The 13,831-nt window shown below is 40.7% G+C and overlaps 1 protein-coding gene across 1 annotated transcript; it reads right to left on the reverse strand.

Moving 5' to 3' along the window:
* Positions 1-206: 206 nt before the first annotated feature.
* On the reverse strand, positions 207-590 carry LOC143600629 (uncharacterized). Its single transcript, XM_077078259.1, has one exon. It carries the CDS (start codon positions 588-590, stop codon positions 207-209), a length of 384 nt encoding a protein of 127 aa, XP_076934374.1.
* Between the last annotated feature and the right edge of the window lie 13,241 nt (positions 591-13,831).

Below are 13,831 nucleotides of genomic sequence, written 5' to 3' on the forward strand. Positions count from 1 at the left end.
AATACTCTCTCCCCACTATGTTGCCCGGAAGCTATTTCTGCGTCAATAGCATTACGGTGGAAACCTTTGCATATCAATCTTGTGCCATTACATAGACCACGTGAAGGATCCATATTCCGTAATAATATTATTGAACATCCAATTTTTAATCGAAGTTTATGAGGTGGCAAACCAGTGACATTTAGTGCATTTAAGATCTCGATTGGTTAGAAGTGGTGCTTATCGTCCTCGAATTCGTCAAAACTATAATAAACATGTTCCACCCCTTGAAAATTGTCCAACATTTGATCGTTAATCTCATCAACACTTTCATTCCTTGTGGATAATATTGCTTTAGATGCTATATAATCTGAAGCGCAAACGTTGTTTTCGATTGATGGAAAGATTGCATTGAACAATTCCTTTATAGAATTTTCTTTGGTAGTGAATGGAATTGTCATGTCATTGGGGACGCGGATAAAGTTTCCTTCGATAGCTTCTTCAGATCCATCACCGACTCTTAAAAGAAAATCAGAAAACCACGAATCATTTAATGCTCTCATATTTATGGTCAACCGTTTCTTTTTAGTAACAGACCATAGAGGAGACATTCGAAAACTTGAGTCTACAATCTGTGCTCGAGTGCCACGTTTAACAACCGACAACACCTGTATGAAATCACCTCCATAACCATTATCTTTCCACCAAATGGGAGTCTAACGCCAATGATGTCTTGCAATGTGCGATCGACTGCCTCTATCGCCTGTCGTTTGGCCATCGATGCTTCATCCCATATTATTATTTTAGCTAACCTAATTAGTTCAGCGTTCCCACTTTGATGGTTGATCTTGCACATCGAATTATTATTAAGATTGATGGGTATTTTGAACCTGGAGTGAGCTGTTCTCCCTCCTAGCATATTATTAGTTGCAGCACCTGATGAAGTTGTTGCAAGAGCAATAATACCACGTGAACGAACTTGAGCGCGCAAGGCTTTGTACACAAATGTTTTCCCTGTTCCACCTGGACCATCTATAAAGAACAAACCCGGACGGTCATTATCCACATGCGTCATGATCCCACCATACACGATTTTTTGGTCAAAATTAAGTGAATCTTTGGCAGATAAGTGTTCAGGTTCCACAACTATCATGTACTCATCTTGTACCTCACGATGCATTGCATATTGCAAGTTAACATCTTCTGTAATCTTCGAAAGATCAAATTGATTTATATTTGTACCCATAGATTGTAAAAAGACCCTAATGTCAGCAAGAACCATATCTTGAACTCGATGAATATTTTCACAATGTAACCGATAATCTTTAGACAATGAATCAAAATGGTCATTCCATAACTTGCAAACATCTCCAGGTTTACAAAAAATCAATATTGTTGCGAATAACCCTCTAAGAGCTTTAGGAAATTGAAATAGAGAGGCTTCTGTGAGAAATTGTGATAAACAATCATCGTTCTCAATTAGGCCTATCTCAAGGGCTTCTCTTCGAAATGTCGTATACTTTACACCATTAACTATGCAAAGATCTTCAAAAGAGGTAGGCCGTTTGACATTTGACGAAAGTAGGCGTAAGTAGTATCTTTCTCCTTAAGTTGGATTAGCCGAAACAAGACGACCTCTTTGTGGCTTTAATACACGACGATTCCAACTACGTGATCCTGCATTCCATGTGAAGTGTTTTCGAAAATCTTTATATAAGTATTCCCTTGCCATTTCATCCAATCTATTTGTCTCAAAAAATGCAGTCAACATGGTTTTCTTATCTCTTTCCCTATCAACAACTTCAGACATTATATCATCATCTCTAAACCTGACCATCTACTTATTAGGTAGATGAACTTGCAACGTCAATACAGCGGGAAAGATTTGAGAAAGGGGGAAGGAAAAAATACTCCACATAGCCTCAAGGGAGATACGTAGCGTGCATCTTGAAATCTTGTGATCTCATTAATAACAACCTCTTGTTCATCTGGATCGATTTGAATAACATGTTTGTCATGTCCTTTGTAAACATATTTGAATATATACTTCACAGATTTTATAGTTGAGCAAGCCTCGAGATTCATGTAGTAGTTGAATATCATCAAAAGCATTGGGTTATACGGGACAACCCATCTGTTATCAAGAAATTCTCCTCGTACGTCCACCATTATTCCATTGTTTCTTCTTCGATATAATGGATATGCATCCTCTCCTTGTGTTGTTGGTCATTAAATTGTCTTGGATAGCGAAAACGACAGGATTTTGGGTTCCCTTGCATACAAGGGCAGTCTGGTCGTAAATTTCCGCAAGGACCACGCATCATGTGCTTGACAACAAGATCATGAATTTTAGGATGTCTTTGCACATCAGGAATTTCAGCACACATGACCTTATCATAATGGTCTGGATTATTAATTATGTCTTTTGGGTACAAGATAAGGAGGAAATGTGCACGAAAACTCTTGTAGATCCTCGATAACATAAATATATGCCTTAACTTCTCTAAGGAGATGTTTTTTCAAGAGTTGTTCCTTAAGATCCTCAAGTTTAGCACGAAAAACTCTTGAAACAAGATCTGGATGATCTTGTGCGGTTTGACCAGGTTTAAGTTATCACATATCTCAGGCCATTGAGGATTACACGTCATCGTAAGGAATAAATCAGGCTTACTGTCATCTTGTACTAAAGTCATAGCATCTAGAAAACCGACGTCGCATGTCGCGAGGCCCTCCAATGAAACTTGCAGGCAACACGATCCGTTGTCCGACTCTATTCGGACGAACCTCACCAGCGTGAACACAATCCAAAATACCTTGGTACAAATCAGCTCTTATCTTATCCTGGTTTCTTTCAATAAATTGTAAGCGTGGCGTCTCAAGCTTTATATAAACATCTACACCAAACTGTTGTAGCAATCTACCACCAAACAGAAGTACATTTTCAGCTGACCGAATTTGGAACTTGTGACAGTAATACTCTCGCATAGCTACAGTGGTTCTACTACCTTGTTTGTTAGCATCTGAATAGATTAGAAAAAGAAATAATTAATTAATTACACGTTAGGATACTATTTATGATATTCACTTTGAAAACATAGTTAGATTATTGGTACCTTCTGTCTCTTCGTCGATGTTTTCATGATCATTGAGGGCTTCGCTGATTAATACACCATGGCGTGGTATTTTAGGATGCCAACCTGACTCACCATTAGGGAAAAATAGAGGATAGGACAATGGATCATAACAACCATAGTACGGTTGAATATTTTGACTATATTCAGACCTGCCGTATACAACAATATTTCTTTTGTATGCAGTGATATTGTCATTCCCTTCAACCCAAATACCAGCAACCTACATAATCTTGTAATATAAATAGGTAAGAAGGTTATTATAAGTTTATTTTAAATACATGAAATAATATAATGTTATTTAAACCTCGGATGTGGTTGGTCGGTTGTACACCCTTTGGTCAAGTTCCACTGAAGCATTCAAAATGACGTTGTAGTTGTCAAGAGGTCCAAGTTCAGCAAGACGTCGAAATGTCTTGGCCTATGGGTTTGTAGAAAGAACACTGGTCAAGATCTTCGTAATATCTCGATCAAGATTTGGCCATTGGAGTCTAAGATTTAACTCGGTATCGGGATCGTAAAAATACAACTGTAAGTATTGAGGTGTTCCATCCCTCGAAACCAACTGGTCGACTTTGTGATATATTCCTTTATGTGATATATTCCTTTACCGTCAGAGGGTGTGAACTAACAGGATCGGAATCATTAGTTATAATCAAACACCATATTCAAAGTTTTTAAACCACGAATATTAAAGTTTAAATAAGTGCGGAAGCGTAAATCATAAACCAAGTGTTGCGTCACGCAGGACGACTTAAAACCCAATTAATAAAAGTTTAAAAACAAGTTTTCAAAACGATAGTGTTCAATGAAATGCATGTTCCTATACCGCGCTCCCGCCTCGGCTACCTGAGAATAACATACTAAAGTGTCAACACAGGGTTGGTGAGTTCACATATATATATAAAGAAAACGTTTGCGTTTAAGTGTTTGCGTTTGCGTTACCAGATAATGTTAAGTCAATTATATATCAATAGGTAGCTAGCCTATAAAACAAGTATTACTAAGTGTTCGACACCGAAGCTGACTGTTTATCATATGCCTTGTGTAACGATTCCGGCAAATCCAGGTATACCCTAGCCGGTATATACTATTTACGTGTCATTTAAATATTGATTATATGAGTTATAGTACGTATATACGAGTATATATGATTCATAGTACGAATCATACTCGATTATATAGTGAATCGTATTGGAATTACAATTAACCAATGAACGATTATTGAAACCCGAACGAATCGGGAATTACATTATAGACGAAGTATATAATGTTTAGTGATATTTACGAAGTATTAATGCTTCGGGATAAGTAAATTATAGCACAGAAAAAGGATTTTGATTTATTAGTACGTCGGTACGATAAATGGAACCTTTAACATCAAACCAAGCAAGAGACGATCGATCAAGCCGAAAAAGATGCGTAATTATTAATAATATGATGTTTTAATGTCATGGGTTAAGTTTTTAAAGTTTTTAAATCAGTTTTATGTAAATTTTATTTTAACCCGAAAAACGACCATTTTAGGCTCGTTTTAAGCCGAATTACGAGTTTAAACGAGAAACGAACTGAACCAGACTATCCACAACATTATCCGGATTGTGTAATCCAAATGTGTGGCCATGGTTTGAGATGTGGGCCCCCCCCACATCAACAATAGAGCCGGCCCCTTATACACACACAACACACACTTCTTTTTCTTTTTCTAACACCAAAAACTCACAAAACTCTCTCAAACCTTCAAGTGTGCATCCAACTCCACCATTTTTAACCAAGAATTGAAGGTATAAACATGTTTTTAATACTTGAATCTTGTTTCTAACTCCATGATCTTGAGAAAAGGAGGTTTCAAATGTAAAAATGGGTGAAAACCCGAGTTGGAACCGATTCTCGCATGATCAAGTGATGTATACAAGTTATACAAAGGATCTTGATCCAAGTGATGAGTTAAAAGTGTTTAGAACGAAATTTTACGGTTGAAATCTTGTCAAATGAGTTTTCCATGTGAAAGACGGGTGAAAGCCCGAGATGAAACCGACTCCATGATCAAGAGATGTATACATGTTATACAAGCGATCTTGGTCCAAGAAATGAGTAAAAAGAGTCGAGAACGGATTTTTACGGTTAAAACCTTTGTTTTTACATAAAAACCGACACTATGAAAGAAATGGTTTGATTGTTGGTATAGTTTACTTGGTATAGTGTTATTGTGCTTGTAAGTGTTGTATCTAGTGGCTAGCAAAGGCTAGAAACCCGGATCTTTGCGATCTAACGCTAGAAAACACAAGATAGTTCGGTTTTCGTGTGAATTAGTGATTTTGGACAGATTGTAGTATGCTTAGAGTCGGGTCACGAAATTTCACAGAGATGATCTACACATGAAAATATGAGATCTGTGAATTTTTGGTAATTTTTGGATAAAAGATGAATATTTGGTGAATTTAATGCTCGGTTTTGGCCAAAAATGGTGAAAAATAGCTAAACTTGATGAAAAATTCTGGAACAATTAAGATAAGCTTTTTATAACATATAAAAGTCACACACAAAATTTGAGCTCAGTTGGAAAAGTCTAAAGGGGCTTTTCGGTAAAACGAGTTCTAGGGCTTTCTAGCTCGGTTTTTGTGAAAATGGCTTGAAATATGAGTTTTGGGTTCTGGAAAAATTCCAGGGAGTCATGAGAATGGCAAGGATCATCCCGGAAAAATTTGGGATTTTTCTAAAGTCTTTTGGTATTTTTGACATATTTAGTATTTTAATAAGGTTTAAAAATAGATAAATAAAGGTAAATATAAGAAAATAAATCTGGAAAATTTTTATAAAGTTTCTTACTGTCAAAATAAGTGTTGTGCAAAATTTCAAGACCCGAGACTAAACGGGTAATTATTTGTGCTAAAAAGAACATAAAAACAAATTTCTAAAGCTTAAAACGTATAAACCGGCAAAACTCGCATAAGCGAGCTGACTGGTATATAAAAACCTAAAAATTGACCATTTTCATAAAACTAAGTAAATTAAGTAAAAATAAATCATCCGAAAATAATTCGGATGATTTGGGTAATTTTAACCGATTTTACTGTTTCCGTCACCTAAATGACGGAAACGGGCCACGCGGCCAAACGGGGTGTCCAAACCGAGCTCTAATTTCATCACTTTAACTAAATTAACAGTCAAACACCATTTTTGGGTCGGGTGTGACCAAACTCATTTTTGAAACTAAAGACGGATAACCGTGCTAGGCACGCAAATCAAGGAAATCATAAAAATGATAATCTTGACCGTCAGACTCTAAGCAATGTCACAATCTGAGTCCTTAGAAGTGTCACGGGGTTAACATTGACCCCGGATCGAGTACAGTACCGGGTTAACAATGTCCCCAGACGTACCGATTGACATAGATTTAATTTACGGGAATTATATAGTAACGACTAGATATTATATTATAGATCCAGGCACGTAGCTGTTCATTGTATTACCCACCGACTCACAAAAAGGTGAGTTTTCACGAGCCCCTTTTACTGAACTGTTTCTAAATATATTTTCCCGGGGCGGAAAACATGTCTTTATTAAAGTATTTAAGTACATACCGATCGTATGGAAATACTTGTATATTTATATATATATGGTTTGATGCACAGAATATATAAATTGTTTATCATGTGTAATTGTTCTGGGGTAACATAGTTCCCAGGGGTTATTATTGTTCTGGGGTAACATAGTTCCCTGGGGTTATTATTGTTCTGGGGTAACGTAGTTCCCAGGGGTTATTATTGTTCTGGGGTAACATAGTTCCCAGAGATTATTATTGTTCTGGGGTAACATAGTTCCCAGAGGTTATTATTGTTCTGGGGTAACATAGTTCCCAGAAGATTAATGGAAATGTTCTGGGGTAACATAGTTCCCAGCATGATTATATTGCTATTAAATGAATATTAAAATGATTTGTCAGTGTTTATTTAAATTAGTGAAACTCACCAACTATTCGTAGTTGACCCGTTTTCTTTACATGTTTTCTAGGTATGCCCAAGTTGGAATGATTGATATGTGCTTAACTATCTGTGCTACCTGTTGGAAGCTTGCTGCTCTATATTTTGTAATGAATATATTAATGTCTTATCGGTAAAATATGTGTGTAACACCTAGACAGTAACGAAACTCGCAACAATGTAATATGTTATAAATTAATGTAGTGGTATTTTCTTTATAAGCAATGCTGTTGATATCAGATGTGTCTGTTGCATCCCGTGTACGTTTCCGCTGCGGTTACGGGGTGTTACAGAACTTGGTATCAGAGCCATTGGTTATAAAGAATTAGGATGTCTGAAGGAGATACCTAAAATATAACCAGTAGCTCAAGTATTATAGGATCTGAATATCAACTAATAATTTATTGTGACGGGATCTGGATGAACTTGGATGGACAAGTGAGTTATTATGGTCCGGAACATAATAACAGACTTGTCTGCACGGGAGAATTCAGGGGAAGTCACGAGGAACCTTAAATAGGTAAAATTGGCAACATATGTGTAAATATATGATAATATTATTATGTGGTAAAGTTGTATAAATAAGTATGTATTAATTTGATTATGAATTACACTATGGAAAGAACTATATGCTTGTTAACTTGTGTGCAGGTAAAAATGTCAAGCCCGCATAGCTTATCTGTAGAGGAGGATCCGGAGGAGGTTAGCCCCGGAAACTCCGGGAGCCTACATGTGTCATCCGACTCCGAGCCTAGCGAGGCGAGTCACAGGAGCTCGAGCCAGTCCTCCCCGGCCCGGATCGTCAGATCCCCTACTCCCCTCGCACCGCAGGCCACCTCTGTCCCTCCGGGATTTGGTCCCCGCATTCCGCGTGTCCCGCCGACCTCTCCCCCACCCCGACCTGCTACTCGTCGGGGAGAGTCCTCATCCCAGCCCGAGCCGATGGCTCTACCTGTCTGGGGCCTTCCCAGACAGGAGCGGGAGGCGGTGGCCTGGCTAGGAGTGCTCACAGAGCAAGTAAATGAGCACTCAGCCGCCCTGACCGTGGGGGTACAGAGACGAGTGTACCTTGGTGACCGCATACTGGATTGCCAGTATGCAATCGACCGGTTGACCAGGGAGTGCTCGTACTCCCTATTGATGGTTCAGCGGTTAGAGGCGTGGCTCCGGGGGGTGATGGCAGTAGTGGTGGCGTTGGCGGCAGTGATGATGTGGTGGGCGTACCACCGTGTTTAGTAGTTATGCATGGATGGGAATAGACAGGGACCACTTTTTGATACTCCGTGTAAGTAGTTAGTGGTGATACTAACACGGAGTGAATCTTGTTTAGTTATGATACAACCACTGGCCCATAAGGGGTCTCTTTTGGGGCATATCTTTATAGATACTTTTGGGTATCATTCAAGCACTGACCCTTTTACGGGTTATGTCGAGATGATACCGACATAGGGCCCTTGTAATAAAACTTAGTTATGTAATGTTGACTGGAAAGTATGTAAACTGATGTTTGTGTAATATGTATCCATGTTTACTAATGAATGAAATATGTATTGTGTTTTATAATTTGAAATGGTATTGATTATATGTATTTCTTGATGTTGTGTAGAATGGCACCGAAACGATCAACGAAAATATTGGAAGTAGATGTGAGCCGTTTGATTGCTCAACAGTTGGAGGCGGCGATACCGGATATAGTATCGCGCATCGCCGCCAGTATTAATAACTCGACCAATCCAACCCCTCCGAGCAATCAAACGCCCATAAATAATGACGGGGAACAAAATGCTAATCCTCCAAGGAATGATAACACTATTCCGAGTAATGACGCACCGCCTAGGGTGGTCGTTACTGACAGCAATGGCCCTATACCTACGGTAGAGACAAACCGTACGGAACCAATGCGTGCATCCAGGGGATGTTCGATCAAGGATTTCATGTTGTGCAAGCCATTAGAGTTTAGCGGGTCTGAAGGACCGAATGGGTTAGTTAAATGGATAGAGAAAATAGAATCAGTGGTGAATATTAGCAACTGTCCCGAGGATTGTATCGTTAAGTACGCCACATGTACATTCACCGACCATGCCTTGACATGGTGGAACACCATAGTACAGACTCGAGGTCAGGTGGCGACAAACCACATGACCTGGACGGAGCTTAAGGCTCTTGTGTTGGAACATTTCTGCCCAAAGAATGAATTGCAGAAATTGGAAAACGAGTTGTGGAATCTGGAGATGAAGGGGGCGGACCATTTGGGTTATACCAATAGGTTTAATGAACTGTCACGATTAGTACCGTGGTTGGTCACCCCGGAGACGAAGAGGGTGGAACGTTATATTTGGGGACTTACTCCAGTTGTGAGGAGTATAGTCAACGCGGGGGGACACCGGTCGTATGAAAGTGCAGTGACACAGGCTGGCATAGTCACGTATGATTTCTTGCGGAGCGGATCACTAAAGGTGACAGGAGAATTCGCTGGGGGAAAACGGGGTACACATGATCATAGAATCCAGGAAAAGCAGCAAAGCAAACGAGCTAGGCCCGCTGCCCAGAGCTATGCCATGACTAGTTCGGGCGGAAGGCAAGAACCGCAGAAGGGAACGTTTCCTAAGTGCGGGAAATGTGGTTACCACCACGGTGGCGTGTGCAAAGAGGTGGTGTGCCACCGGTGCGGCAGGATTGGACACTACGCACCAAATTGTAAGACAAATCTGAACAACCTGAACCGACAACCGCAACCAATTCGTGCGCAACCATTTAGAACCCAACCGGCCCGACAGCAAAACCCGCAAGGAAACCAGATGGTGACCACTAGCCGTGCTTGCTACGAATGCGGCAGCACGGATCACTTCAAAAGGAACTGCCCGAAACTGAACCAGGGAGGAAACGGGAGACAAATCACGGGTCAGGCATCGTCGTCCAATCCGGCGCGAGGCCGAGCATTCGTGATGGGAGCGAACGAGGCGCGCCAGGACCCCAGCGTAGTGATAGTTACCTTCCTCGTCTCTGATCATTACGCTTCTGTATTATTTGATACAGGCGCCGATAGAAGTTTTGTCTCCGTTAGATTCCTTTCGATAGCAAACCTTCCTATTGGTGAAACCATAGAACCTTACACCGTAGAAGTCGCTAACGGTAAAACCATGATAGTTAATCGGATAGTTCGGAATTGCCCTTTTATTCTGAACGAACAATCCTTCCTGATCGACTTGTTACCGGTAGAATTGGGTAGTTTTGACGTGATAGTGGGAATGGATTGGTTGGCACGTAACAGGGTAGAAATAAACTGTGAAAAGAAAACCGTCAAGATCCGGGTGTCGGATGACGAGGAGGTATTAGTGCAGGGAGAAAAATCCGGCACCATGATACCATTTATATCCCACCTCAAGGTGTTGAAATATATACGTCAGGGATGTGTGGCGTATCTAGCGAGCCTGACGGCCGCTTATTCTGAGGAAAAACGGGTGGACGATATTCCCGTGGTACGCGAATTTCCACAAGTTTTTCCAGAGGAACTTCCGGGATTACCGCCAACCCGACAGGTCGAATTCAGGATCGATCTGTTACCTCAGGCTGGCCCTGTTGCTAAGGCGCCCTACCGACTTGCACCATCCGAGATGCAAGAATTATCCAACCAGTTACAGGAATTGTTGGATAAAGGATTTATACGTCCCAGTTATTCCCCGTGGGGTGCACCTGTTTTATTCGTGAAAAAGAAGGACGGGAGCCTTAGAATGTGCATTGATTACAGGGAATTGAACAAGTTGACAATCAAAAATAGGTATCCTCTCCCCCGAATCGATGATCTGTTCGACCAACTACAAGGTGCGAGCTACTTTTCAAAAATAGAGGATACCATCAGGTTAGAATTCAGGAGGAGGATATCCCAAAAACTGCATTCCGGACTCGCTACGGCCATTACGAGTTCTTAGTTATGCCTTTTGGGCTAACAAATGCGCCAGCAGTATTCATGGATCTCATGAATCGAGTCTGTAAACCCTATCTCGACAAATTCGTCATTGTATTTATTGACGATATTTTGATATACTCGAAGAGTAAAGAAGAGCACGAGCAACACTTAAAGTTAGTTCTAGAGCTCCTGGATCAGGAGAAGTTATAAGCAAAATTCTCCAAGTGTAACTTCTGGTTACAAGAGGTGCAATTCCTCGGTCACGTTATAAACCACCAAGGAATACACGTTGATCCGAGTAAGGTTGAAGCAATTAAGAGTTGGCAAGCGCCTAAATCTCCAAAGGAAATCCGCCAATTCTTAGGCTTAGCTGGATACTATCGACGATTTATAGAGAACTTTTCCAGCATCGCCCAACCTTTAACCCTCCTGACTCAAAAGGATCGGAAGTATGAATGGGGTGAAGAGCAGGAAACGGCGTTTCAAACGCTAAAACAAAGATTGTGCCAAGCGCCAATCTTAAGTCTCCCCGACGGAGACGATGGATTTGTTGTATATTGTGACGCATCCCGTAAAGGGTTAGGATGCGTGTTGATGCAAAATAAAAAGGTCATAGCCTATGCGTCTCGACAGTTAAAAGTTCATGAGAAAAACTACACTACTCATGACTTGGAACTGGGAGCAGTCATCTTTGCACTTAAAATCTGGAGACACTATCTCTACGGTACAAAGTGCACCATCTTCACTGATCATAAAAGTTTGCAACACATATTCGATCAGAAAGAACTGAATATGAGGCAACGAAGATGGGTCGAGTTGCTGAGCGACTATGACTGTGATATCCGTTATCACCCTGGCAAGGCTAACGTCGTAGCCGATGCCTTGAGTAGGAAGGATCGGGTTAAGCCATTGCGAGTGCGAGCGCTGGGTATGATTGTTCAGTCGAACCTTTCAGATTTGGTTCGAGTTGCTCAACGCGAGGCGTTGAAAGAGGAACAATTGGATAAAGAAGGACTTTACGGGAATGAGAAGAATTTCGAACAGCGTGTGGACGAAATTCTCTATTTCAAAAATCGGATTTGGATCCCGACCCTCCATGACCTTCGTGATTTGATCATGGATGAAGCTCATAAATCGAAATATTCCATATATCCGGGATCAGATAAAATGTACAAGGATGTGAAAGAATTTTACTGGTGGCCAGGTATGAAAAAGAATATAGCCACATACGTCGGCAAATGTACGACATGTGCGAGAGTTAAGGCGGAACACCAGAAACCCTCGGGGATGTTACAACAACCGGAGATTCCCGAATGGAAATGGGAGCAAATCACAATGGATTTCGTGACACACCTCCCTAAGACATCCCGGGGAAATGATGCAATTTGGGTAATCGTGGATAGATTAACCAAATCGGCACATTTTATTCCGATTAGAAACAATTATAACACCGAGAGACTTGCGCAAATTTATATAAATGAAATAGTGTCTCGTCATGGCATCCCCATCTCGATCATCTCCGATAGGGATAGCCATTTCACCTCCAAACTTTGGCAAGCTGTCCAAGAAGCATTGGGAACACGTATTGACCTAAGCACGGCTTACCACCCTCAGACCGATGGTCAGTCTGAGAGGACCATTCAAACTTTGGAGGATTTGCTTCGTGCCTGCGTACTGGACTTTAAGGGAAATTGGGATCAACATCTCCCACTCGTTGAATTTTCCTATAATAACAGCTACCATAGCAGTATAAAGGCAGCACCTTATGAAGCATTGTATGGACGGAAGTGCCGATCACCACTTTGCTGGTCTGAAGTGGGTGACTCGCAGGTCATTAGATCGGATCTGGTCCAGGAGACGACCAGCAAGATTCTTGAAATTAAGAACAACCTAAAAGCCGCGCGGGACCGGCAGAAGAGTTATGCCGATACCCGTCGAAAACCGTTGTCATTTGAGAAGCGTGAAAAGGTATATTTGAAAGTATCACCCTGGAAAGGAGTGGTCAGATTTGGAAAGGCGGGGAAGTTGGCCCCTAGATATATTGGACCATTCATTATTACTGCGAAAATCGGTCCTGTAGCATACCGATTAGAACTGCCTGATGAACTGAGTGCAGTTCACAACGTGTTTCATGTGTCAAATCTGAAAAGATGTCTGGCGGATGAGACATCGGTGTTACCCTTAGAGGGTGTTCAAATAAATGATAAGCTCAACTTCGTAGAGGAGCCCATTGAAATAGTGGACGGTAAGATCAAGCAACTTAGACACAATAAGATCTCGTTGGTCAAAGTTAGATGGAATTCGCAACGAGGCCCAGAATTTACTTGGGAACGAAAGGATGAATTTCGGAAGAAATACCCCCACCTATTTCCTCAAAAGGAAGTAGTTGACATGTAAAATTTCGAGGACGAAATTTTTATAACGGGGGGAGAATGTAACGATTCCGGCAAATCCAGGTATACCCTAGCCGGTATATACTATTTACGTGTCATTTAAATATTGATTATATGAGTTATAGTACGTATATACGAGTATATATGATTCATAGTACGAATCATACTCGATTATATAGTGAATCGTATTGGAATTACAATTAACCAATGAACGATTATTGAAACCCGAACGAATCGGGAATTACATTATAGACGAAGTATATAATGTTTAGTGATATTTACGAAGTATTAATGCTTCGGGATAAGTAAATTATAGCACAGAAAAAGGATTTCGATTTATTAGTACGTCGCTACGATAAACGGAACCTTTAACATCAAACCAAGCAAGAGACGATCGATCAAGCCGAAAAAGATGCGTAATTATTAATAATATGATGT

This window comes from Bidens hawaiensis, unplaced genomic scaffold, assembly GCF_021521415.1.
Source record: "Bidens hawaiensis isolate Kalapana, Puna unplaced genomic scaffold, B.hawaiensis_p1.1 tig00054594_1, whole genome shotgun sequence".
NCBI classification, from domain to species: domain Eukaryota; kingdom Viridiplantae; phylum Streptophyta; class Magnoliopsida; order Asterales; family Asteraceae; genus Bidens; species Bidens hawaiensis.

What these genes read in the sequence shown, in the direction of transcription:
- LOC143600629 (XM_077078259.1), bottom strand. Translation starts at nt 590, where the DNA reads ATGTCTCCTCTATGGTCTGTTACTAAAAAGAAACGGTTGACCATAAAT.